At 42.4% G+C, this 27,500-nt stretch overlaps 1 protein-coding gene and 1 long non-coding RNA gene across 2 annotated transcripts; both read right to left on the bottom strand.

Moving 5' to 3' along the window:
• Positions 1 to 5,550: 5,550 nt before the first annotated feature.
• On the bottom strand, positions 5,551 to 7,986 carry LOC146662891 (uncharacterized). Its single transcript, XR_014912895.1, has 3 exons — positions 7,873 to 7,986; positions 7,188 to 7,307; positions 5,551 to 6,521 (listed from the first exon to the last, which is right to left on the bottom strand). It is a non-coding gene; the product is annotated as an uncharacterized LOC146662891 (long non-coding RNA).
• Positions 7,987 to 13,901: 5,915 nt separating this feature from the next.
• On the bottom strand, positions 13,902 to 20,592 carry LOC146662890 (cytochrome P450 26A1-like). The gene is made up of 7 exons (XM_085415185.1): positions 19,566 to 20,592; positions 19,135 to 19,359; positions 17,009 to 17,290; positions 16,702 to 16,851; positions 16,480 to 16,614; positions 14,955 to 15,101; positions 13,902 to 14,859 (listed from the first exon to the last, which is right to left on the bottom strand). The coding sequence occupies exons 1-7, from the start codon at positions 19,752 to 19,754 to the stop codon at positions 14,521 to 14,523; spliced, it is 1,467 nt and encodes a 488-aa protein (XP_085271311.1). The 5' UTR covers positions 19,755 to 20,592; the 3' UTR covers positions 13,902 to 14,520.
• Between the last annotated feature and the right edge of the window lie 6,908 nt (positions 20,593 to 27,500).

Genomic DNA, 27,500 nt, shown 5'->3' with positions numbered 1-27,500 from the left:
GCACAGTAAATAACTCATGTAAATTCCATACATGATGGTAAATATGTGGGAATTTGTGTGTGTCCTTTTAACTGTGTGTGTCAGGGTGTGTGTGTGTGAGCTTTAAGTGGTGAGCCATTAGGCAGGAGTCAGGCCGTCTAGTTACTTCTATTGTTCTCTTCTTCCTGGTGACCTGGTGTGAGTGATGTAACAGCTCCTTCTTTTTATGTGCACAAGGGACAGGAAGGGTTTTTCTCTCATCTTCACTCCTCTCAGGACAGCGCTGACCTCTGTTCTGTTTGTGCACCATGTACGATCCTCCTGTGCCGTTTTACTGATTCATTCCCACCAAAACTCCTCGTCACAATGTCAAGGTCCCTTCAACTGTGCCACCGCTGACTCATAAAAGACATGAAATATACAGTATGTAGTGTTTTTCACTGTTACTGTGTTTCACTGTTACCGTGTTTCACTGTTACTGTGTTTCACTGTTACTGTGTTTCATTGTTACTCTGTTTCACTGTTACTCTGTTTCATTGTTACTGTGTTTCACTGTTACTCTGTTTCATTGTTACTCTGTTTCATTGTTACTGTGTTTCACTGTTACTCTGTTTCACTGTTACCGTGTTTCACTGTTACCGTGTTTCACTGTTACTGTGTTTCACTGTTACTCTGTTTCATTGTTACTCTGTTTCATTGTTACTGTGTTTCACTGTTACTGTGTTTCACTGATACTCTGTTTCATTGTTACCGTGTTTCATTGTTACTCTTTTTCACTGTTACTGTGTTTCACTGATACCGTGTTTCACTGTTACCGTGTTTCACTGTTACCGTGTTTCACTGTTACTGTGTTTCACTGTTACTGTGTTTCACTGTTACTCTGTTTCATTGTTACTCTGTTTCATTGTTACTGTGTTTCACTGTTACTGTGTTTCACTGATACTCTGTTTCATTGTTACCGTGTTTCATTGTTACTCTTTTTCACTGTTACTGTGTTTCACTGTTACCGTGTTTCACTGTTACTGTGTTTCACTGTTACTGTGTTTCACTGTTACTGTGTTTCACTGTTACTCTGTTTCACTGTTACTGTGTTTCACTGATACTCTGTTTCATTGTTACCGTGTTTCATTGTTACTCTTTTTCACTGTTACTGTGTTTCACTGTTACCGTGTTTCATTGTTACTCTTTTTCACTGTTACTGTGTTTCACTGTTACCGTGTTTCACTGTTACCGTGTTTCATTGTTACTCTGTTTCATTGTTACTGTGTTTCATTGTTACTCTGTTTCATTGTTACCGTGTTTCATTGTTACTCTTTTTCACTGTTACTGTGTTTCACTGTTACCGTGTTTCACTGTTACCGTGTTTCACTGTTACTGTGTTTCACTGTTACTGTGTTTCACTGTTACCGTGTTTCACTGTTACTGTGTTTCACTGTTACTCTGTTTCATTGTTACTCTGTTTCATTGTTACTGTGTTTCACTGTTACTGTGTTTCACTGATACTCTGTTTCATTGTTACCGTGTTTCATTGTTACTCTTTTTCACTGTTACTGTGTTTCACTGTTACCGTGTTTCACTGTTACCGTGTTTCACTGTTACTGTGTTTCACTGTTACCGTGTTTCATTGTTACTGTGTTTCACTGTTACTGTGTTTCACTGATACTCTGTTTCACTGTTACCGTGTTTCACTGTTACCGTGTTTCACTGTTACTGTGTTTCACTGTTACTGTGTTTCATTGATACTCTGTTTCGTTGTTACTGTGTTTCACTGTTACTGTGTTTCACTGCTACTGTGTTTCGTTGTTACTCTATTTCGTTGTTACTCTGTTTCATTGATACTCTGTTTCACTGTTACTGTGTTTCACTGTTACCGTGTTTCACTGTTACTCTGTTTCACTGTTACCGTGTTTCACTGCTACTGTGTTTCATTGTTACTGTGTTTCACTGTTACTGTGTTTCACTGTTACTGTGTTTCCCTGCTACTGTGTTTCACTGCTACTGTGTTTCACTGTTACTCTGTTTCGTTGTTACTGTGTTTCACTGTTACTGTGTTTCACTGCTACTGTGTTTCGTTGTTACTGTGTTTCATTGTTACTCTGTTCCATTGTTACTGTGTTTCATTGTTACTCTGTTTCATTGTTACTCTGTTTCACTGTTACTCTGTTTCACTGTTACTGTGTTTCACTGCTACTGTGTTTCATTGTTACTCTATTTCGTTGTTACTGTTTCACTGTTACTGTGTTTCACTGCTACTGTGTTTCGTTGTTACTCTGTTTCACTGTTACTGTGTTTCACTTTTACTGTGTTTCGTTGTTACTGTGTTTCATTGTTACTCTGTTCCATTGTTACTGTGTTTCACTGCTACTGTGTTTCATTGTTACTCTGTTTCATTGTTACTCTGTTTCACTGTTACTCTGTTTCACTGTTACTGTGTTTCACTGCTACTGTGTTTCATTGTTACTCTATTTCGTTGTTACTGTTTCACTGTTACTGTGTTTCACTGCTACTGTGTTTCGTTGTTACTCTGTTTCACTGTTACTGTGTTTCACTTTTACTGTGTTTCATTGTTACTGTGTTTCGTTGTTACTCTGTTTCGTTGTTACTCTGTTTCGTTGTTACTGTTTCGTTGTTACTGTGTTTCACTGTTACTGTGTTTCATTGTTACTGTGTTTCATTGTTCTTGTAAAAGTGGCAATAACGATATATTTTATTCTACTCAGTATGCAAACATTTGAAACACCAGTCTAATGTTACAAAATAATAATAAAAAATGTTTTGGGTAAAAGAATGAAATTTAAGGTATTTATATTGTCAAATGCCAAAACAGGCCAAATGTGATGCGAGGTCTGTAAAGGTTAACTCTGTTAGACGAAATAAGGTGTTTTTAAAAAAATAAAACTAATATCACAGTTCAAGCAGGTGTAAAAGAAATGTCTTGCGTGTCTTGCTTGTTTTAGTTCCTGCATCTCTTTTATTCCTGATCACCTTCTAGGACCTTTTTTCCTGTCTTTGTTTCAACATCTTGTATCTCCAAACACTTCTTCCCCTTCACTTTAGTTTAATTTATTTGCATTTCGCAGCTCCAACACTGTCCTATCTTTTGTTGTTGTTGTGTATTAACAGCCTAAACCTGTGCCTGATCTTTTTATGTGTTTTTGGCAACAAAAACACACACAGTCGGGCGTGCTGCTACTCTGAGGTTAGAAGAAGGTGAGCAGGGTTCACGTGCAGGCCAAATGACAGTATGAGCTGGAGGGAGCTGAGGAGGAGGGAGGGGAGGACTGGTGTCGGCTAAAAGACTCATTTTGGTTCCTGCCTTGGATATTTGGCTGCATCTTCTTTGTACCATTAGTTTCATATATGTGAAAATAATAATATACTACATTATTTTTACACACATTTTTACACACATAAACACCAAACAACACATGCTCCATTTTGTTGTAGAATGATTCACTGGGCTGTTGTGTAGATATGAGTATGAATATGAATGTGGTTATGAAGTATCCTTATCAGGCGTTTACAAGCAAAGAATGATTTACCAGTGTGGCGTTCATATTTTACAGTGAATATTGGGATAATGAGTGCCACACACAAAACATGACTACGTGCTAAACTTTTTTTAGGCAAGGATTCAAGGATTCAAATTGTTTATTATTATTTATTCATGTGTCACAAGAGAAAATGCATTTCTCTGTGCAATGAAGTTCTTTCTTTGCTGTCCACCCACAGATCCCAATGAATATATATAAATGCAATCCAGTTCAGCACTAATTAAGTAATATTATCATATATTAATTATAAGCATATTATTATGAACATAAGCAGCTTCCTCTGCTGCACTGTGTGCACAAGTAGATTGCAGCAGCTCGTCCACACTGATGTGAGCCTGCTGAGGGATTTCAGGCATGACCAACTTGAAGGTCTGACTTGTCTGGGCAACTAAAGCTACATGCATCACATACTGACGTGGATTATCAGTGTTGTCACTAATCTAAGCTGGTCACCGAAGATTAGACTCACTGATTGTGGTTAGAATCTCTCTTTCTGCTCTTGATATGTGGCTGAATTTGCAGAAACATTTTTGCAAAACATTTTGTTACAATGACCTCTGACCTGTTGGATGTACTGTAAAACATGAGTCATTTTGTCAAAAATTCTTACTTCATATTTGAGTCCATGTGAATGTTATTTCCTTTTCAGAGGCCTGTATTTCAGGCCAGAGACTCCACCTGAGACTAAGAGCAAAAGGTTAAAGAAACAAAGCTCAAGCCCACCAAACCAACCATGTCATACAGCTCTGTTACTTTCAGATAAGAAGAAAATGTTCTATAAAGCTTGAGACGCTCGCCTTTCATTGCTGAGCCTCTTAGTCTTATTCTGGCATCTGGCTTTCTTGCTGCAGCTCGTCCTGTCAAACCTGCAGCTCGAAGTCTTCTCTTCACAGTAGAAACTGAGACTTGCTCACTACAACCACTATTAAGCTGTGCTTGAAGCTGTTGTCCTGTGAGCTGCCTATCACACAAGCTGTTAACTCTCAGAAACTTGTCCTCTGATTCAGTCTTTGGGTCTGCAGACCTCTTCCTGTCACAGTTTGTTTCTCAGTGCGTTTGATGGTGAAGGAAACTGTACTCACTGACACTTTGATTTCCTTTGCAGTTTCTCTGTAGGACAGACCCACATTTATAAGTGTTATGATGGTCTCTCTCTCTTCCACTGTTAATGGTCTGTTTCTCACCATTTTTGTAGCAACACACTGCTTTCTGCAGTTGCTCATAAAGTCATATTGTTCTGTTGCAGAGCACTAGCTCTGTTGCTTGTAGTAGTTTAATGGTGCAAAAATGGGTTATGAAAAACTTCATTTTTTGTTTTCCATTTAATTTAAGGCACTTTATATTGTAAACACAATAATACAGAGAAAACCCCAACAACCAAATGACCCTCTGTGAGAACCCAACACGACACTCCACACAGTTTATGTTCATGATGTGAGTTTTCTTTTATTTACAATGTGCTTCACACACAGGCAGACTATTTTAGCCACATGTACCTAGATCCAGTCTCTTCGACTCCACGCACCACTGCACTCCAGGTCCACAAAGTTACAGTTACTGAGGTAGGGGAGGCATGATCACACAGTCAGGTCTTTGGTCTGATCCCTGGCAGTGCTTGTACGAATGAGGCATGTTGTATAAAGTGCTCTGAGTGTTCGGGCAAAGTAGAAAAGCACTGTATAAGAATTTAAGTACATTTACCAGCTAATCTGACCTTCTCATGTGCTAATCTGCTCACTCCCAATGAAATCTAAACATCTTCTCTGTCTTTTTTACTGTTGCTTGTTTACCTCCAGCCCATACGCAGCACAGATGTTTCTGTACACTGTGCCGGCCACTTGGTTATGGCGTTCCATGTATGCCCTGCTGCAAGCATCTTGCACCCTGCTGTTATGTGCTGGATTGTCTCATCTTTACACAGCCTGGGGTCTTGCCTGGATATATAGTTATAGATACATATGGAAAAAGTGTGAATCCAGACTCCTTAATTTCTTTGTTTGTGTGATTCTGAATAATATTACAATATTGTTTTCCTGCACTGGAGTAACTGTAAAGTGAATTTTCAGCTTACGAGAGCTGTTTTAAATTTTTACGCGTGATGTCAAATTAATCACCAGACATGAAGCCCCATGAAAATACAAACATGATCATATAAAGTACGATGTGAATGAATATACCTGCCTTTGTATATTTTACACAGAGAGAGTAGAAGATGGTAGTTAATTCCATCCCATAGTGCAGGCCCCAAACATGAACTGAATGTCTTTAAGGTGAATCCAAAGGACCGTGTGAAGATGTTACACTTTGGCTTCAGCCTGAATGAATGGTGAGGAGATGATGAGACGGAGCAGGTGAGGTGAGGTCAGGGGGTCACATCCCTGAACTTTACAAGGATTCCCTACTTCCATGAGTCCAGGAGCAATCTGACATGTAAAAGACAAAGGGAAGTAAAAGGCACAAATGGCGCTCGTTCCCCAGTGCCGTTAACGTCTCCCCAACAACATTAACATCCAAATACCACACCCTGCCTCATAAACGATGAAAGGCTCCCTGATGTCTACACTCAAAGGAGACACACACGGGACCCTCCCTGTCAGCAGCCAATCCCAGTTTAACTTTCTCATATCCTGAATCTTTCCATGCCACATTACTCCAACACACCCCATGCATAGAGCGCATCCACCTGCTCGCATAAACACTTTAGATGATCTAATTATCCAAGTAGGAGGTCGTAGGAAGGATCTAACAGGTCTATGTCACATTTCAGAGACCATCAGTCCTTTGATGAGGAAGAAAGGCTGCGGTCTGTGAACTCTGCAATAGAACCGTTGCATCAGTCTGCCAGGAAGAATCTCCCATCCCCACATATCTGCAGTCGTAACACAGCCACAGTGACGAGGTCTCAGCCTCAGGGCTCACAGGTCTACTGTAGAAGGACCTTTGCTTTAGACACACCGTCACATCCCAGCGCTGCAGCAAACGTAGCATCTAAGAAACAGATGATAAAAGTGTCAAGCACCAAACAACAGCAACACCTGCAAACGATAACAAACTATAGAGTATAGTCTATACACAGATATGTGACTGCGCTAAGGTCTTACCCAACTTAAATCCTTTCTTTTAGTTTTGATAAGAATTATTTGAAACTGTAAACTTTATTGTATCTCAGCATAATACACAACTGCTGCACATGAAGGTGCACAGGCTGCCTCCTGGGTCAACCATCGTCAGCCTCGTCTCCACTTTCTGTTGTGAGTTTCGGGTGCAGGAGAAAGCTTGCTCCAGGATCTCTGACAGAGATCTTTGAACTTGGCCCAGTGTGTTTCAGGGCAACAGGCAGCCACGGAAATCTGCACACCGCAATCTATATAACACAGTGACAAGGCGAGGCTGTCCCCATCACAGACCAAGACACTTCCACTCAGTCCACTGACAGTGTGGAGTGAGCAGGACATGCTGTAAATGTGTTACAAACCACGTCAGGAACATTAAAGTATCAGAGAACAGGTGAAAATGTTTTTTATGTAGAGTTACTGTAGTTTACTGTAGTTTTGAATTAAATGAATGAAGTAAAAATCAAAATACATGAAAATAAATGGTTTTCTTTTTTTGTATGATAATTGACATTATGAATTATGAATACTTCCACTACACCTGTGTGGTGTTTGTTCTCCCCGTTGTCTGTTCCCTCGAGTACTCTGGCTTCCTCCCACAGTCCACAGTTGCTGGTTTTAATGGTCTGTTCTTGTGTCAGCTGGGCCCTGCGACCCTGTGCTGGATAACCAGAAGAAACCCGATGGATGCTGAAAGTGCATTGAATCAATCAAACTGTCTAATGTGTCGCTGACTTCAGTTTGCACAAAAGATGTTCAGTGTTTCATTCACATGATGAGCAGTAAGTGTTATAGTGCAGTATTTGTTTTGCTGTTGGTGAATTGGATGGCTGGGATAGCCTTTATGGATCTACTTTATCCCAAACTGTGAAGGCCCTCTGGTCCCACTGGACAACACCGATGAGACAAGGCTTCATGTTTATGCTCAGTATCCAGAAACTGAAGACTTTTATTTTTTTTAGTGCGTGGTAGAGGCTTCACAAAAGAAAGAAATAAATATAGGCAGCTTTAACATTTTGATATACGTTTGCTTAATAATTAAATGTAAAAATATTTAGTAACTTTTCCACTCATGTCTCCCATGGCAGTGATCTATTAACAATAATAATTACAACTTTAAGTATTTGTATTTCAATACAAAAGAATGTATAATCAAAACAACAAATAAGAGGATACATTTATAACAAGTAATCAAAGTAACTTTACAACATAAGTGGAGTATTTACCTTTTTGTATTTTTCTCTTGCAGCGTATTAAAAACATCTGTTGATACTGGAGACACTTCCTTTGTATCACTGTTACACGTCTTTATTCTGATTCCTCCTGAAGCTGCTTCAGATACTCTTTGCTTTGCTGGAGGAACCAAGAAGGTTTTCACAGACGACTGAATCATTATCATCAGTGTGACCACAGACTGAAACACGTGCTCATGTATCCTCTCTGTCTGCACTTCATTACGTAGGAGAAACAGAGCTGTTCTACTTGTGTATAAATGTTGACGCCACAGGCAGCTCCCAGCTCAACTCTCTGACGTGGATTCGTCAACAGTCTCACAGATTTTGAATAATCACACCGAGCCACTAACAGCCATGTTAAAGACACCATTAACATTTGTTACTGGGCACTCATACCACTCCACAGCAGGGACTGGGGGCTGTGAGACGCTATGTAAATGCAGGTCGACAAACAAAGTGCTCCCATTCTTACAATGACTTTTCCACTACAGCCTGACTCTCGGTGACCTTGGTCATCAGACCAAATGGCTGAGACAAGAAGAATATCCTAAACAGATCTGATTAAGCACATCCAATAGCACTTGAGAGTGATTGGCAATTTAAACATGTTAAGAAAAGGAACTTATTTACATGCAACTCGTGTTGGTTTCATGCAGCTTTTTCCAGGTTAATGAACAGCTGTCGGCCTGCTAGTGGACAAAGTCTTCCAGCTGAATGCAGCGTAACAGCCCCTGAAGATCTCGATCAAAAAGCAAATACACTCTCAAAACAGGAGCTTTTGTACCATTAGGCCTGAAACAGCTCATTAGTGGGGCAGTGACATTTAGCTGCTGTACTCGTAACAGGGGCTGTGATTTGTTCCCAGGTCAGTGACAATTCTGTACTTTCATGGTACAAAAATAGCTTCATGTCCAGAACTCTGCTGCCCGTGTTCTCCACCACATCACCCCCATCCTGAAGCAGCTTCATTGGCTTCTGGTCGTCAAACATGGCATCACTTTAAAAATACTTCTGTACACATTCAAGGCTATTCGTCTTCCCTCTGATTTGGTTCACATCACCGTCTCGGTGCCTCAGATCCTCTTCTTCTCTTTCTCTCTTCGTTGCTTCCCTTCGTCTTCGGGGGGCAGGGCTCTGCTCCTCGACCTTGGAGTCCCCTTCCTCCTGATCTGAGAAGGATCACCTCATCTTCTCTTTTTAGGTCTAGACTCAAAACCACATAAGCTTTCCACTCTGCTAACTTTTCATCTGTTCCTTCTGTTATGTTTCTCATTGTTGTGTCTATTCCCTGCTTTTATGCCGACTTTCACTACTTTGCTCCTTGAGTGTTCTGAAAGGCGCTTTTAAATAAAATGTATTATTATTATTTATAAACCACATCAATCTTCTTATTGCCTCCTCAAAGCTTTTTCTGTTTCATATACTGAAGAACCGCTACGGCCTCAGGAAGACTGAAACCCACAACCTTCCTTCTTTAATGCAACAGCACACATTTCTGCTCCACCAGGCAGGATACAAGACAGTAACAGCGCTGTGGATAAACATAGTTTGTTCATAGCAGTTTTGGGGAGTGTTGATCAAATTCCGAGTTATGTTATCCGTTTTCCTGGTAAAATCTGAAGAAAGGAGCGGTGACTGGAGATATTTGCACAGCAGTGTTCATAGTAATACGAGTAAATACAGACTCCTCCTGCCGTTCTTTGGCATTCTTTCCTGTTGTGTCCTTTTGCTTCCACACACACTCGTGTATTGTTCACGGTTGTTCAGTGTGTAAAGGTGCTGCCTTCAATAACACGACTCTACCAACTATTACAATGATTTACTTTGGACTGTTTCAGGCCTCGGGATCTAAATGAAAGCAAGCGAGCTTTAAACCTCTTTCAACGCTGTGTTGTAAATTCACTAAAATGGTCAAAAATGCAGACAAAATGCCCTTGGCCGTGCAGAGTTTTGTTTCTGCTGGGTGATGGCGAACAATGGTGGGGAGGAAACGCTCTTTAAAATGAGAAGAGGAGGCAAAGTTCAGAAAAGTTCATTCACATCGTTCGAGGGCTGGACCAGCAGCGATAGGATGGTCGGACATAAAGGTGTCAGCAACAATTTACTATTACAATTTGGCCATTAAGCTGAATCTCTTATCCACGGTGACTTACACTAAGTACAACAGTTCAGCATTTGTGGATCCAATGATTGCAAGAGGCACAGTAATAAACAAGGGCCAGGGACAACAGTACAAAGCTAAGAAGTCAACATGGTATGGAGGGAGGCTGGTTGTAAATCAGAATGGCACCAGAATAAGAATCAGCTCGTGAAAGAGGCCAAACCACATTTGCCAGTAAGGCTTCCATTGAAGTGCAAAAACTCTGGGTCTCATTTACCGAGCAAAGTGAAGACTGCAGAGTTACAGATACACGCAGCCCAAAGTTTCACACACTCGTCAGACTGACGACGCTCGTCACTGTCGTTTGTCTGACACGAACCATCAGGTTACTCAGAGAATTCGATTCCATTTGATCTACACAGCGCGAAAACACAGTCGCCTCGAGGTGCTTTATATTGTAAGGTCGACAATAATACATACAGAGAAAAACCCAACAGTCATATGACCCCCTATGAGCAGCACTTTGGCGACAGTGGGAAGGAAAAACTCCCTTTTAACAGGAAGAAACCTCCAGCAGAACCAGGCTCAGGGAGGGGCGGGGCCATCTGCTGTGATTGGTTGGGGTGAGAGAAGGAAGACAGGATAAAGACATGCTGTGGAAGAGAGACAGAGGTTAATAACAGATATGATTCAATGCAGAGAGGTCTGTTAACACATAGTGAGTGAGAAAGGTGACTGGAAAGGAAAAACTCAATGCATCATGGGAATCCCCCGGCAGCCTACGTCTATTGCAGCATAACTAAGGGAGGATTCAGGGTCACCTGGTCCAGCCCTAACTATATGCTTTAGCAAAAAGGAAAGTTTGAAGCCTAATCTTGAAAGTAGAGATAGTGTCTGTCTCCTGAATCCAAACTGGAAGCTGGTTCCACAGAAGAGGGGCCTGAAAACTGAAGGCTCTGCCTCCCATTCTACTTTTAAATACTCTAGGAACAACAAGTAGGCCTGCAGAGCGAGAGCGAAGTGCTCTAATAGGGTGATATGGTACTACAAGGTCATTGAGATAAGATGGGGCCTGATTATTTAAGACCTTGTATGTAACATGTGTATGTTACACCAGAGTTTATTGTCTTTGGAGAAATTTACCTTTAACAACCAAAAGAAACACGTCGTGTAAGATAAGCGAAGGAATCGTAATTCTAGTATTAAATCAGATGACCACATCTGACTGGTAGTGATTGTGGGGATACAGAGAGAAAAGGCGAGGGGAGAGCACACGATGTGCAGTGCAGGAAAGCATTCATAGATACATGACAGGAGATATGTTTGAGGCGTGGTCCTGGTCCTGTGAGCGTGATGTGAGAGGCGTTGGTCGGGTGTGTGGAAGTGTGAAAGGAGCCAGTGGCTGTGCTTCTTTTCCCCTCACGTAGTACAACATGAGAGAAAAGAGCAGCTGTAAAGCAAAGTCATGGATTAAACACATAAATGTACCAAAGTTCAAAATGTCTGCTGAGGGGTGTCAGGATCCAGGAGGTGAGGTGTGGCGATGCAAAAGAGCTCGAGGAGCTTAGAAAGAAAAGCGTCTGGACTTCTTGAAGTTTCCTTGAAGACGTTTCATCTGAGAAGCTTCTGCAGTTCTTAGAGCAGCTGGTCCAGACACTCCTCAGACTACGATCCTCTCGATCAGTGCTCAAAACGGTTAGGATTTGTTTTAAGCACAATGAACTCTCTGTGCTAACCAGATAATCTGATCATTAGCTCCTCTGCTAGCTCGTAATGTGTTCTTCGAACAATCGTCTGCAATGTCGGCTGCAGTAGCTGCTGTTTCTCACTTTTTGACATAAACACACTTAAACAGTAATCCTTTAACAGTCTGTTATCATGAGTGAAGACACATGAATGCTATGATACTGGACTGCTTTTATTCTTCTTCTGTAAATCTTTACTGGCTTGGTGCCCTGAAAGTGAACCGACCAGTATGAACTCTGGTTCACCCTCTGGCTGCTCATCTGCCAGGGTCATCAGGGCACATCGTTGCTTTGCCTGCTTGTATGGATTCCAGATTTTTCCTCTGTTGCTTTCCTCCTCGCAACAATTGATAAAGAGGTGTGTGTTTGTGTTATCACTACATTTACAATCACTCTTACATCACACTCACTGTTTCTGCCTTTAACCCAGACGTTTTACATTCCCTGGATTTCAATGTAAAAATATGCAATCTTACAATAAATTGTATCAGATGTAACTTTAAAAAATCGAGCCAAAGTAAAACTGTGTTCCTCCTGACGGCCAGCAGCAGGCAGAAACGGTCAGGTTTTAATAGAAGTCTGAAATCTGTGACTATGATAAACACTTTGCTGATAGATTTTCAGTCTCAATCATTTTGAATAATATAAGCGTAAACACACTCTGCTGGGTCCACTGCAGTAGCAAAAAAGGACAATACAGCAGGCGATGCAACACATCAGTGAAAGTTCCCGACCTCTCAGTGTGTTGTTTCATCATGTCCACTTTCAGAAGCTCTCAGCTGATGGGTGGCATTGTTGTGTCTGTGTCCATCTTTTATATACAGTCTATGAATAGAAAACACAAATAGTTAATTTTAAATAGTCAAAAAAATGTGTTTAAATAGAGATAAATAAAAATAACCACATTTTAATGAATATATAAAAATCTACATTTATTGTATGTAAAAGCAAAGCATTGAGGCAGCACTGTGTGTCAGAGGTAAACCAGCAGTGAGCTGGTATTAGTCATCAGTCTGGTTAAACCAGATGCAGAGAGCAGCTTTAAACTGTTTGTTGGAATAGGAGTGACTGGCTGTAACCTGAGGGAACTCTACAGGGTCTGCTGCAGAGCAGAGGGTACTGGAGGACCTGGTACGTGAGAATAAGTGTTGCTGCATTTGATCGCAACAGTCTACTTAGAGAGATGACACCAAGGCTCATCTCTCCAAGGGCCCCAGAATGTCCAAGACAAGGCAGGTGGGAAGTGGGCAGACAGGTAGAGAACTGGTAATACTAGTACATTAGCTGGTTTTGGCACCCAGAGAAACACTGGTTACACAGGGGGAAGCACAGGACACTGCAGAAATCCAAGGAGACCCGATTAGCACTATGTGGGAAAAGACAGGCTGGAGGAATTCTGCCTAGAAACACCATAAGTGGAAGGATGGCCATGGCAGGAGGGCTGCACCCACGGACGGAGCAGAGACTGTGTTGGCTGAGCGAAGTCACAACAGACGCTAACAAATGCAGAAAACACAAAAACTATGTTTTTAAAAAGTGTACATATCTGCCTGAACTGGGATATGTGGTGTTTCCTTTCTGTTCAAATGTCATTTCAATCACTTCTCTATGCACACGACGATTTGGAGGGTTTGGAAGAAATGACTCCATTTCTGTCTGAATGAATGACAGATGAAATCTCTTAGAAGTAAGTGTGTTTTGATGAACAGCTGATTCTACGCTGACGTCAGAGTCAAGTGTTTTCAAGGATAACAATCAGGTGTTAGAGAGAAAAGAGACTAAATCCAAAGTATGACCTAAACACGTTTAGAAAGATGATTTATGGCCACAGCATCTGGCCTCCACCAGCCCAGAGTGTACGAGGAGGAAATTAATGACCACTGGACGGCAAGAAGACAGCCTCTTTGCAGTTTTTGGTGGAGAAGCATCCCAGCATAAGAGCATGTCTAACATGCTGGAGCAGGATGGCTCATCACTGAGAAAATGATGGAACATGGAAATATCCCAAAGCTGCAGAGTTTTGTTTCCAGCTCTGAGTCTCTAAATGTAAACCTTGAACCAGCACTGAGAAGTCAACCTTTACGAGACGCTGACAGAATACTGGTTTAAACGATGTAATCCCATTACATTTTAAAGTCAGACTTTTGGGCCAGGTTTTTAGTCTAACTTTATAAAAGACGACATTTGTCAAACTAAAAATCCACAGTCTACATATCCATGATGATTTTCAGTTGTGCTTCCATAGATTTATTTTCTGCCTCATTATGCACTCATGGAGGAGGCTGAACCTGTTATATAATAACTCGAAACCAGAGTTACAACCAGCATCATGGACATTACAAAAGCCCATGTAGCATAGTGAGCTTACTGGTGCACAGACACTCAACAGCATCTAACCAGACATGTGCGATCATTTTTGGTTCAGTGAAAGACGAAAAACAAACACTTCTGCAAATTTGTTTTATTAAATAAAACCCAAACATCAGCTGAGGTCCAATAGAAAGGCATATTTATATTAACAGACACATTAAATATGTACAGTCCTGTAGACACAGCTCACAGGTCCAGAGTGCCTCTCATTCATTTTGCTCAGCTCAAGAAAAAACACAAATCCAAAGTATAAATAGTAGAATATAAAATTTGCTCTTGTGTAATCTACACTATGTACAGTTAATGCTTAAACACTGACACCAAGCTAAAAGGAACATCCTCCTGTTCATGTGAGTGAGTCTGCAAACAAATCTTTTATGACTTTTGGGGAAAATAAAAATAAATCTGAGATGTTTATTCGGTTTAATTTTGTACATAGCTGGTGAACTTGGTTGGCAGATTGTCTTCGGGATAGACAGTAGGTCCTGTTTTCATGGTTGGAGGCCCGTTTAAAAGAGTCCAGTGACACTTTGTTACCACCTCCACCAGGAACACCTTCAGCAGAACCTTGGCAAATTCCTTCCCAATGCACATCCTGGAGCCACCACCAAAGGGGATGTACTGAAACCTGGAGGAGTCCGCACACGGATCGGACATGAAGCGCTCTGGCTGGAAGTCTTCTTTGTCGGGGAAGATCTCTGCCACATCATGAGTGTCGCAGATACTGTAGACGACGTTCCAGCCTTTGGGAATCTGGTAACCCTGAGGAGGCAAGTGGAAATCATTAGTGAGCCGCTTCTGTCATGAGTCTAAAAGCCTCCGTGTTCATGTTACTTATGAAATTGTTGCCAGCTTACATTGAGCTCAAAGGTCTTGAGGGCCACTCTGAAGCCTCCAGGCACAGGAGGGTTGATCCTCAGCGTCTCTTTGATGACACAGCCTGTGTATTTCAGCTGCTCCAAGGACTCGATGTTCAGGCTCTGTAGGTCCATGCCCTGCGCCGCCTGAACACAGAAAGCGATATCCAACTGTTCTGTGAAGCTGCAAAGTCAGCTGCCCGTCTTTGTTTTCCCTCAGTTTTCTAAGCTTAGTCAATGCGAACAAAGGAACCCACACAGCCACAGGAAGAACTCCACAGAAGAAGTCTCCAAGTGGGGTTCAAACCAGAAACCTCGATGCTGTGAGGCAGCAGTGCTAACCACTGATGGCCACTTGAGGTTCTTCAGAAGCTTCAGTATGGATGGAGCTCCACAGTAGTTCTGTGATGTGCAAAATTATTGAAGTAACTTTATTATAGTTTAATTTAACCAGAAATACAAGTCTTGGGAAATCTAAAGCATCAGACTGGACAGCAAAGACTCGGGACTGTTATTACACAACAAGTCAAAGCTGCCATATAACCTGCATCATTATACCTGCATTAATAACATTCTTTACAGCATTATTTCATCTAATAATATTTCTCACAGTATTGATACTGCATTACAGCCGTTTATTGAAGATGTCCATTTGAGGATCCTTCCATTATGTTAACTTTTATTACAGGTACGGTCAGAAGTATTTCATACACATTGCCTATCTGTGCTTATTTTGAGTTGATGTTCAGTTCATTAAGGGTTTTAAGCTTCACTGGCATGACTGTCCAGGTGATCCATGCTGAGGGAAACTAGAACATAGAAGGATAACTGCAATGCATGCTTACAATACATATCGTTAGCTTGATAGCATAATTGCCTAAGTCATTTTTGGCCAATGACATAGGCAGACGGACAGGATGATGCAGCAGTGGTAGGGGAGTAAAGTTAGGCAAAAATCTCAATTTGACCAAAAAATGACAGGCACTTATGCTATGAAGCTAACGATATAATACATATAATCTAGGAATAGGCCTGAGCAGAGGCCCAAATGTTTCCAGCTTCTTGTTGCAAACCTGTTGCATCTTATTCTACTTGGTAACAGATGACTGGAGGCGATAACCAGCCCTCAGACGCTCTGAGGGCTTAAGATTATTACTTGTATGGAAGGTGTTATCAAAATGAGAAGTTCTATGTCTGCTTATAGCTATTAAAGATGTACGACTAACTGTGACTAATGCCTGGAACCTATTTTAATCTGTCATTGACGCCATGGGGGACGTGTACCCCACTGCTTTATAAGTGTCCACAACACGTATTTGGGTCAGAAGACATATGTTGATGTTTTCTCCGGGCTGTTAATAAACTCATCGTTTGATTGCACTTTTCTGGGGCCTCCGTGGTTTGACACTGCTCTACATTGATCGATTTCATGACAAAGCTCAGCACCAGGTGATAGATGGGTATGAAAGTCCAGACCTTGTTTTTACAAAATAAGCTAAAAACAGTCCCTGTAAACAAGCTTTACCTTGTCCTCGAGCTCCTGTCTCAGTTTATGCACTACTTTGGGGTTTAGACCCAGGAACATGACCAGAGAGGTGGCTGTGCTGGCTGTGGTTTCATGCCCCCCAAACAACAGCTCTGTGGCAGACTGCTTGATGGCCTGCAAACAGAAATACACTTACAGTGGCTCATATGGACAGAAATCGGTTTTGCAGACGTGCGTTGCAGCAGGTGACCTCCTCATTACCTGCATGCTGATGGGCTCTTTGTTCTTGTTGCTGCTGTCTATGAGCTGCTGCAGGGCGTCTCTGGGTTTCCACTCCTGGTCTGACTCCTGCACCTTCTTCTTGATGTTCTCCTCAATCTTAGAGTGGATGAAGTTCCTTGCTTTCAGACCCTGCAGGAGAGGAAGCAGGAAAGGTGGGAATAGAGGGGAAAACATCAGATGAGGGTAGGCGAGAGAAGACCTAAACGATTTCATCTTGTCCGTAAAGTTTTGCTATTATTTGGACTAACTGTACAATTTTAAAATATTGGCATTTCATGCTTCTTACCCTGTACAGTCCACTGAAAGGCACATCAATGGGCAAAGAGAACAGGTTCTTGATCATTTCCTCGAAAGCCTCCACCAGCTCGTGCTCATTGGTTTGAATCTGCTCCGGCTCAAAGCCCAGCAGGACCCTCATGGCAATGCGGAACATCAGCCGCTTCATCTCTGGGTAGACCAACACGCAGGAGTCACTTGCCAGCCATTCCTGCACTGCAGCCTGAACTTCCTCCTGGATAACGGGGATATAGAGCTCTAAAGCCTCCCTGGAAAAGGCGCGCAGGATAGCCTGAGGGGGCACAGGAGTGATGATGGAAGAGCAGACTTAGTGAGACCATTTCACCTCAGTGCCGGTGTCAAAGACAAGTATTCTGTCCTTAAATGTTTTTAGTTAGGCAATATGCCAGAAATAACATTACAGCTCGACAAATCAGCAGCTGACATCACTTCATTTACACTGATTCCAGGTCAGTGTGTTAGCAAAACTTGAAAAAGGCGATTTGCATCTGGAACCAGTTTCAGAATAATTATGCAGACAAATGCAAAGCAGCTCAAGTCCGACTTTTAATGTTTAGATATGGTTCCAGCTCAATGCACTTTATATTGTGAAAGACTGTCACATTATTCCCCCTGCCAAGCTCCTGGCAGATGTGCAAAGAAATCTTTTAACAGGAAGAGATCGCCAACAGATCCAGGCTCACAGAAGCAGCTACGTAGAACGACCTGCGACCAAATGGGGGGTGAGGGGGAAAGACTAGAGCAAAGAGGAGAGACCACAGCGAGACTGAGGACAAAGACGTGCAGAACATGAAAGAGGAATGAGTCTATAGCAGCATAACTAAGCTGGTTCAGCATCACCTGCTAGAGTCCTGATTTTAAGCTTTATCAAAACAGAAACATTCAAGCTGGGTTTCAAGAGCAGGGTGGGTGGTGTGGGGTGCACAACTCCGTGTGGGCCTTCTGCTCGACAAAATCCAATTGGTCTAAAAATGCTATGGTCAAAAAACCTCGACCACACCTCGCTGAATAAAGCAAAAACATTACTTCTCGTTACTCTTTAGTTTTACTATAATTATTTGCATGTTTTACATCACTGCTTGCAACAAGCAGTGATGTAAAAGCTGCAACAGCTTTAATGCCTCAGCACATCTGAAGCTTAACCTAAATTATAAGACTCCTCCGAGGCACAGTGCGTGCCGAAATGTGGGTCGCACGTGCGATTCAACGGGTTTCAGCTATATTCAGAGACTGCTATAAACCATCTATGGACATTTTTATTTTATTTCTTGGCATATTTGCTTAAACAGAATCAATGTTAAATGAAAATTGCATTTCCCCCTCACATTTGAAAAAGTAAGCATTATTGTGAACTACAACTATAGACCTTTCAGAGACCATCACTGGGTGTCTTTTGGATTCTCTCTTTATTAGTATGTGCTCAAATGTGGGACTTTACAGGACACCAACTAGCAAAAACGTTTTGATACAGCTGTCCCAAAATACGGATCCTGATTCACTCTTTTGAGAATCTGGGGCTTTTATGTTTACAGTTTAAGATATTCATGTTCAAACACTGCCACAGATTTCAAAAACAAACAGAAACATGCAGGAAGTAGGTGGATGGAGCATTCTCTGGAGGATTTGATATGAAGCTAAGATTGCAAAAAACCAAAGTCTAAATTCTAAACGATTTTCGATTCGATTCTAAAACAAATTAGAGACAGAAAATGTTCTGAGAATGTGTTTGTATGGAATGACCCTGGTATTAGAAAGACAAACTACATTGTGTCAGGAGACATCAAGTCTCTGCTTTCATAAAATGACAGAAAGTTTCTTTAAAAAACAAAACAACAACAAAACTCACTACAATGACACTGCAGCAGTAGCTGTCAAATCTGGAGGTATAGTGTGACAGATATGACCGTGGCATGATGATATTGAGCTTCAGCACCTGGAGGTAACTGGTGCAAACTGGTGCCATGTCACAAACCTGAACAGAACCGAAGTGACCGAGCTCGAGTTTCCCGGTTTTTGTAGAGAGGAGACGCATTTGTTCAGAGTTTGGACGCAAACCTGATGTAACCCCCCCGCTGTAGCCAGTGCTCCCTCTACGGAAAGGTCAAAGTAACTTACTTTTTTTTTAGTCTTGTGCTGAGCTCCGTGCATGTTGGAGAGCGTCTCCGTGCCCAGGATCGCGCGAACAGAAGCGGGCCACTGCGCGGACACCAGCCTGTGCTCCCCCAGGAGGATCTGCTTGACGTTATCCGCGCCAGTCACGCGCACCGTGCGGTTCCCGAACAGGTGTGTGCGGTAGATGTAACCGTACTTCTCCCGCTTCATCCGAAGAAATGTTTTCCTCTGTGAACATATGGCCACGCAAACAAACTGTCACGTGTGGATGGTTTTACCCTCACGCACGATACATTAAATATACATGAACACATTTATGACAGTGGGTTCATTTTAATTCTACACTTCCCATAAGCTCCGGGAAACCCAAACTTTCACGCTTAAGTTGAATATAATATTTCATCCTCCGCGTGATGACAAGAAGCAGCGTTTACCTGGAGGAGGAGTTGCAGCGTCTCTCCAATGAAAGGCAAGCCCATGGACCCGGGGGGCAGCGGGAAAGGGCAAGTCGGGTCTCTGCATCGGAGCGTGTAAATCTCCCACAGCTTCACGGCCAACAGGAATAGCAGAATGGGAAGCGCTACGGTGCACAAGAACGTGGTCAACAGTGCATTCACGACCATGTTGCAGCGTCTCGTGGGCCCGGTGAAGACTTCAGGTGGAGCTCAGTCTGCGTCTGGGACTCCGGTGTGCCAAGCCGCAGTTTTTATAGGCTGGCAAGCCCGTGGGCAGCCCATTACCTTCTCCTCCCTCCGATAAATTAGTTCACGCAAAGTTCATCTTTAATTGTGGGTGTTGCTCGGCCCCGCCTCCGACCTGTGCTGGCCGACTCGCCTCACCATTTGTTCCAGAGGCCACGGCTTTAGTCCCTACCTCCTGTTGCACGCACACAATCCACGGCGGATTTCACTGAGAAAAGGTGATGATTCCCACCGAGACAATGGAAGTCCCAAGACGCCTTTGTTGGCAATAAGCAGCTACTTTACACACTCATTACCTTGGCTTAAGCCCCGCTTGTAGGAGCGGTAATCATGCGCCGAGTATTCAGGAGCAATGACCTTTCCAATTTTCAGAAAATGTAAAAGCGGCGCTTAATCCCTCTCCCCGTGGGTGCCGTGGGTGCCATTCATAGTTAAAAGTCCGAGTTGTTTTTCTTTCATAGCCTGTGACCGCTGTGGCTTACCCTCCTGCCTTAATTATAAATCAATACGTGAATAAGGCAGCACGTGACTATCAGAGATGAAGGTGGAAGCTGCGCTGCGCGGTGACGCGCGGCTTCTCTTTCAGCCGCTTTCTAATCTCGAAGAAGACTTTAACCTGCCGTCAGTCTGTCCTGCCGTGTGCGTGTTATAAAAATGATATCTCTCTGAGTGGGTTCAAACACGGGTCACACGCAGGGTTATTCCCAGGTTACGCTGCTGCACGCAGAGTAAACACCGAGCAGAGAACGTCCTCGTCAGCCGAGCCGCTGCGTTTGGACTCTTTGTTTTTACGAGCTGCCATAACTTCACAAGGGGTGGGTGTGTGTGTGTGTGTGTGTGTGTGTGTGTGTGTGTGTGTGTGTGTGTGTGTGTGTGTGCGAGCGTGCGTGTGCGCGCTCAGCCTGACAGAGACAGCTTGGCTGCTGTTTTTACAGCGAAGCATTACACGGATGGATCTTTCTGTTCTGGCTGACTGTGCGCGCCCTGAGGTTCACCCCTGTGGAAGGTGCGGCAGCTATCACCATTACAGCCAGGACGTATAATCGGATCTCCCGTCACGGCCTGCTAGAAAAAAAAAGACTTTTTCTTTAACTTTTGCATGGCTGTAGCGCACCAGGTAAATCTCTAGGATACAATTAAAGACATACTTGGGTTGTTTTTTCAGCCTTGTTGTGCAGTAAGACCAGGATCAGTGTCTCTCTTCCCATGTCTACAGATTCATAAAGGTGCAAAACTGATTTGTTCTACATTTCTTTACAAGTGAAGTGTGACTAGTACAAACCAGGTGACACCACCTTAGCTGCAGGTGGGGACAACAACAGGCCCTACCTTTGTTTCTTTTGACAAACAGGACCCTTGACCTTTACATTGGGATAAAAAAAAGGAATGCTTTATTACAGTTTCTCAAAATCAACAAGACAATATCAAATATATTGTTATACTAAAATATGAATACTAAAGACTACATTTCAAATTCAGTTCAAATTAATAAAAAACTAAAACAAACACGAGGTAATATTAGCGTATAAATAGCTGGATTTCCTGGAAGTAGCCTGTTATTTTGGGAAAAAGCTGAACAGTGAACAAGAAAATACCTGAAACAACATTTCCAGATGTTGTTTTGTGTGTCTGTGTAGTAGGGTGGGTCACATGGAATTAGGCACACAGCCTCAACAGGTCAAGTGGAGTACTTTGGATGCAAACGTAGGATCTTTATATCTGTAAAAAAATTTCATGGAAGAATATTTGTCTGTGCTGTGCACAGCTGTCACAGAGAAGTCTAGTCCAAGCCTCACCTCTCAGCTGTCATGTGCACTCTGTGCTCGGTGACAGAGTTACTGGGCACACTCTGCTGGTTTCCAGGCTCCAAGTCACATTTCCCCTGATAATAGTCTCTAATGTAAAACACTGTGACATATATCATATTGTGATGTACCTTGGGCACCAGTGTGTTGCTCAGCTTTCTGTTTAAAAGCACTGTGCAAAGCTGCTTTTAGAGTAAGTTACATTTTCATGTCATCGTTTGATCATTTGCAGAATGCTTCTGACAACCAGAGTTATCATGTATGAGAGAGAGAGCGCTTTGTGATGGACTTTCAGGGTGAATGGGTTTCCAGCTGGTCATGCTGTGGATGGTGAGTTTTTCACACGACAATGTGAATGTGTGAAACAGCATTCTGCTGTTGAGGTGTTATGAGGTGGGGAGAGGGGACAGGAGGTGAAGGGAAGTTCAAGTGTAAAGAATGATTCCTCCATGTAAACGCCCACACAGTGACTCTGCTGCTGTCAGTTAGTGCTGCATGCATAGCTCCCAGGCTAACACCTTCCATCACAGTCTGTTCTTATACACTTCAGCTTTAGCCACAACACAACTTTATACAAAGCTTCAGTTCAATTCAGTTTATATAGCACCAAATCAAACAACAGTTGCCTCAAGGTGCTTTATATCGTAAGGTAAAGACTTAAAGGATATAACTTTTAAATGTAGTTCTTCTGCTGTAGGTGGATTTTAGGCTTTCTTCTTTTGTCGTCCATTTGTGTTGTTTTTAAGGACACACTGCACAACAGGCTGAGATGTGGCAGGTTTTTATTTACTGATAGTTTTTCAACTTGTTGGTGCAAAAATGCAGTTTTATACATGCATATATCTTTGGCATTTTTCATACATTCAGCTAAAGAACTAAGTGTCTCTTTTTTCAATTAAATTGAATTTAAAGTTTTATTTATATAGCACCGAATCACAACATTAAATGCTTAGTAAATGCTTACTCTGTAACCACATGCTTAAAGAGTAGGAATCTGGTTAGATACCATATTTCTAAGCTTTTCAGGGCCGAGTACAATAACCTCAGTTTGATCTGAATTAAGAAGCAGAAAGTTAGCGGCCATCCAGGTCTTTATGTCTTTAAGACATTCCTGCAGTTTAACTCATTGGTGTGTGTTATCTGGCTTCATGGACAGATAGAGCTGGTGTCATCTGCATAGCAGTGTAAATGTATGCTATGTCTTCTAATGATGCTGCCTAAGGGAAGCATGTATAATGTAAACAGAATTGGTCCTAGCACTGAACCCTGTGGAACTCCATAATTAACCTCAGTGTGTGAAGAGGACTCTCCATTTACATGCACAAACTGGAGTCTATTAGATAGATATGATACAAACCACTGCAGCACAGTACCTGTAATACCTACAGCATGTTCTAATCGCTCTAATAGGATATTATGGTCGACAGTATCGAACGCTGCACTGAGGTCTAGCAGGACAAGCACAGAGATGAGTCCACTGTCAGAGGCCATAAGAAGATCATTTGTAACCTTCACTAAAGCTGTTTCTGTGCTGTGATGAGCTCTGAAACCTGACTGAAACTCTTCAAATAAGCCTCTGCAGATGATCTGTTAGCTGTTTGACAACTACTCTTTCAAGGATGTTTGATATGAAAGGAAGGTTGGAGATTGGCCTATAATTAGCTAAGACTGCTGGGTCTAGAGATGCTTTTTGAGTAAAGGTTTAACTACAGCCAGCTTGAAGGCCTGTGGTACATAAGTGATTATTAGAGATAGGTTGATCATATTTAAGATTGAAGAATTAATTAATGGCAGGACTTCTTTGAGCAGTTTTGTAGGAATGGGGTCTAAAAGACACGTTGAAGGTTTGGAGGAAGTAATTATTGAAGTTAACTCAGATGTTCACGCTTCCCTGATAAACCCCTTGGTCCCCTAAAAACATTAATATCGATAATATTTCTGCCAGAAAAATATTTAGAAACAGTATTAATAGTAAAAGTAACAATAATAAATAAACACTTGATGCATTTATTGTAATCACAGTCACACTTTGCTTCTTCCACATTCTGAAACCTGAACAGGACGATTAGCGTACGCGCCGTGGTTTTGAGGTCCAGATATATCATCATTTGCTTTTGTTCATTTAAACCTTGCAGGTCATGCACAGGCAGGGTTTTCTTCAAACTGGACCAGTGAAAATACAATAATAATAATTAGTCTACAACACTGATGATTAAACCTACTATAGAAATGTTTCAAGTTTGTCAGTCTACTGAAGAGTTGACAAATTCATGAGGAAAGTCTATTTTAAACTGTAGAATATGATTTTCAGACCTGAGTCTGGCTTGGTGAAAAGAGAACACGTTTTTTTAAACGTCTCGACGTTGTGTCTTGTCCGTAGAGCCAAACGTTGTCCCTCTTGGCTTTGCTGTTTGTGCTGTTGCAGATCATATTTAGATGATAAACCCCCAAAAACACAAATAGACTTAGCACAAGCTACTGAGACCCCTGATAGTTCAATTAATAAACTGTTGAACTGCCAGTAAGTTTTTCACGGGCGCAACCCACAAATTCATGTTCCTTACAAATGTGGCAGCATTTAAGACTTTCCAGTGGCCTCAGATTTAATGCCAAAAACACTGTTACAACAGAGGAATAACCAACCAAACATACATTTCCTCAGGTTTTGTGCAAAGTTTATTAATGTGTGTTAATGTGGCTTGGCCTTTTTGTGTGCAGTTTGTATGTTCTCTCAGTGCCTGCATGGGTTTCCTCACACAGTCCAAAGTCATGCATGCTAGCTTAACTGGTGATCGGAACATGGCCACACACACACACACACACACACACACACACACACACACACACACACACACACACACACACACACACACACACACACACACACACACACACCTATAGAAGAGAGTGCACAATCAGCGAGCACCACATTTCACATTGGCTGACCTGCTTGTGACCTCGACATCTCAGTGAACTCTGGAGCACAACCAAGTTCACTGTCCGTTAAGGGGTTAGGGTTATAATGACGGAATCATTTCACTGCTTTACATTTGTTTAATATCTCAGTAAGTCAACTGAGAAGCGCTGGAGAGCGATTCTTGAAGATACTTACAGGAATAATAAGAATGCTGCCTCAGAGAGTTCAGACTGTACTGAAGGATCAATGTGTTTCTTTACATACTGTGTGTTTGTGTTATGTTTGCACGTAATCACTGCACCTATTTCCATCATCCTGTCCAAATTTAAAGCAAATAGCATTTATTAAATTGGAGGTGCAGTAACAGGCAAAGGACCCTTGCACAAATGCTTGCAAATGTTTTCTGCATCTTCTGCACTGCTTTACAAAACAGCATCATATCATTGTTTCCTGTGATGTTAGTGCACCGCAGAAACACAAGCTACCGAGCCTCTGGTTCTGGTCCTTGTCTCCTGTGGCTGTGGGCCCACTAATACACCTTTCTTTGAACAGACGGATGTTGAATCAGTGGACTCCATCAATAAGGCTCCAGTGGTTTGCTAACATTGCTCTGAATCTGAATCAGAGTACTTTATTAATCCAGAGGAAATTATATATGACTCTGCTGACATGTTAACCACAACATTTTATTATATGTCAGACTTTGTGTTTACAGTTCAACAAAGGATGAGTAAATGCATCTTTAATGGGAAACCTGCAGGACAGAGCTGGAAGCAGCCACTCTGGGTATCACAAAAACACTGAGTGTGAGCAAAAATATTGTATTCAGTTTGAAACTACTTCAGTGAGGCGCACACTAATGGTCACTGGCGTGCTTGACTCTTGGGATTTCTAGTTTGAGGTGCAAATCAGAGGTGCATTCCCAGCAGGAGGAAGTCATAGGGAGTGTCAAGCTACTAATTCAGTATGCGCTCACTCAGTGTTTGTCCCCTGACATCATTGTTTCTGCGTCTTTGGATGTGAGACTTAAAGTCAGAGAGTACAGGAGACAGGACGAGGTCTTCTCGAGGCCTCGTCCTGTTCTTCATTAGACGTCCTCTAACACAGCAGACTTGTAGCACTTGCATGCTAATTCACTTCCATATTTGCTGTAGGAAACTCCCACTTATTGAGGTGATTTTGTGTTTCACAGTGGCTGTGTCCGGCTGGCTTAATTGATTATGCTTATAGTCTGATTATACTCCACATGGCAGCCACTGCTGTCACATATTCCCGTTTCTCTGTGCAGGCCGAAGCTTACTGCATGCTGCAGCTTGAAGGCAGCGCTGACCTGCCAAAGCTGGGGTGATTGCTGCCGACTCCACAGGGTGGTGGGTCTAGAAGACGACTGCTGTTCCCTGTTGAGGCTGTCAGTGGATCTGAGAGTACTCCGAGCTGCAGTACATCTGGGCCTGACTTCGGACCGTGTTTTTCCTGCCTGGAAGTGTGACTCTGGAGCCCATTAACCTTTATGTGACACATATTGCAGTCAGGAGTGCTTCCCTTTTAGTATTTTGTAGAATAACGTTTTCATGAGTTGTCATCTTTTGCCCACAGAATTAACAGTGGCCATAATATGTGCACTCAGTTTGTGGAAAGGGATTATTTTATTTCCTTATTTCTAACTGTCATTAATATAAACCTGAGGAATTGTGTCAACCTTTGTTTTCAGTTCTGTCCTGCAGTTTCCCTGCATGTGCTTACAGATGGGTTCCTCCAAGCTGAACACAAGCAAATAACAAAAAGCAAACAGGATGGAGAGGAATAAAAGTAATCCATGTAGCATGTCTTTGTTGCAGTTCCAGAGCTCAGCAGCACGATGACTGTGGATGTTGACCTTTCTGACACCGACTCTGCCATGGATGCATTGTTTGAGTAGGTGAATGAACATTTCTTATTATTAGCTGCAGTCGTTCTCTGTACGTGTTGGTGGAAATGTGGTGACACTTGCACTAAAACACTTTTACAAAGATACCGTTCACTCCGGCAGCAACAAGCCAGACTGTTTGAACAGTGTCCGGGTCAGTGGAGGGATATGTGTCATCATCTCCTTTGTCTGTCTGGTTTACTGTGGTACTGAATGTAAAAATAACTTGTTGTTCCTGGGATCTGTTGGAGCCACTCGGCTAGCTTAGGAGTCACTGCACCGAGTGCTCCGATTACCACTGTTACCTTCAACCTTCACATAGGACCTCTGGATATCAGCCACCTCCTCTATCTGCCAGTGGTACATACCGTGAAAGGGCCTGTCCTTCCATGATGGTTCCTCCTCTTCCTTGGGTTGTTCTTACTGTTCAGCTGACTCCTCAGGACTTGCCTGACCCTCTGCAGGTACTTGGTGGTTGCAGCCTTTCTAGCGGCCTCTTCGTGGTTCCCATTTGCCTGCGGGATCCCCAGGTACTTGTAGCTGTCCTCTATGTCTGCAATGTTGCCTTCTGGTAGTTCAATCCCCTCAGTTCTGACTACCTTCCCTCTCTTTGTTACCATCCGACTACACTTCTCCAGCCCGAACGACATCCCGATGTCATTGCTGTATAGCCTGGTAGTGTGGATCAGTGAATCGATGTCTCACTCTTGGCATACAGCTTGATGCCATCCATGATCAGAAGGTGGCTGACAACTGCTCCACGCCATAGTCGGTATCTGTAGCCAGTCTTGTCAACAATCTCACTGAGGGGCTTCAGACCAATGCAGTCTCAGGCGACTGCTCCGTCCACCAGTAGCCGTATGTATGTATTGACCCATGTGCTACACACAGACACACACTGTGTATATAATGAGAGAGTTGACAAGAAATAAGTACAACACACATATTAAAACATATTAAATCAGTGCATGTAACATTTTTTATTTGTCATTGTTACTTCATTATTGATCAGTGTGCTCGTCCTCATAAATGCTGTTATC

Source organism: Rhamphochromis longiceps, linkage group LG8 (genome assembly GCF_057381845.1).
Source record: "Rhamphochromis longiceps isolate RC_006_pf linkage group LG8, R_longiceps_female_GT1.1, whole genome shotgun sequence".
NCBI lineage: Eukaryota > Metazoa > Chordata > Actinopteri > Cichliformes > Cichlidae > Rhamphochromis > Rhamphochromis longiceps.
This window is presented reverse-complemented; position numbering and strand designations above follow the sequence as displayed.

Coding starts and splice junctions, on each gene's coding strand:
- LOC146662890 (XM_085415185.1), bottom strand. CDS start 19,754: ATGGTCGTGAATGCACTGTTGACCACGTTCTTGTGCACCGTAGCGCTT. Junction 17,291..19,134: donor AGCACAAGACTAAAAAAAAA/GTAAGTTACTTT, acceptor GTGCCCCCTCAG/GCTATCCTGCGCGCCTTTTC. Junction 16,615..16,701: donor AAGAGCCCATCAGCATGCAG/GTAATGAGGAGG, acceptor TTCTGTTTGCAG/GCCATCAAGCAGTCTGCCAC.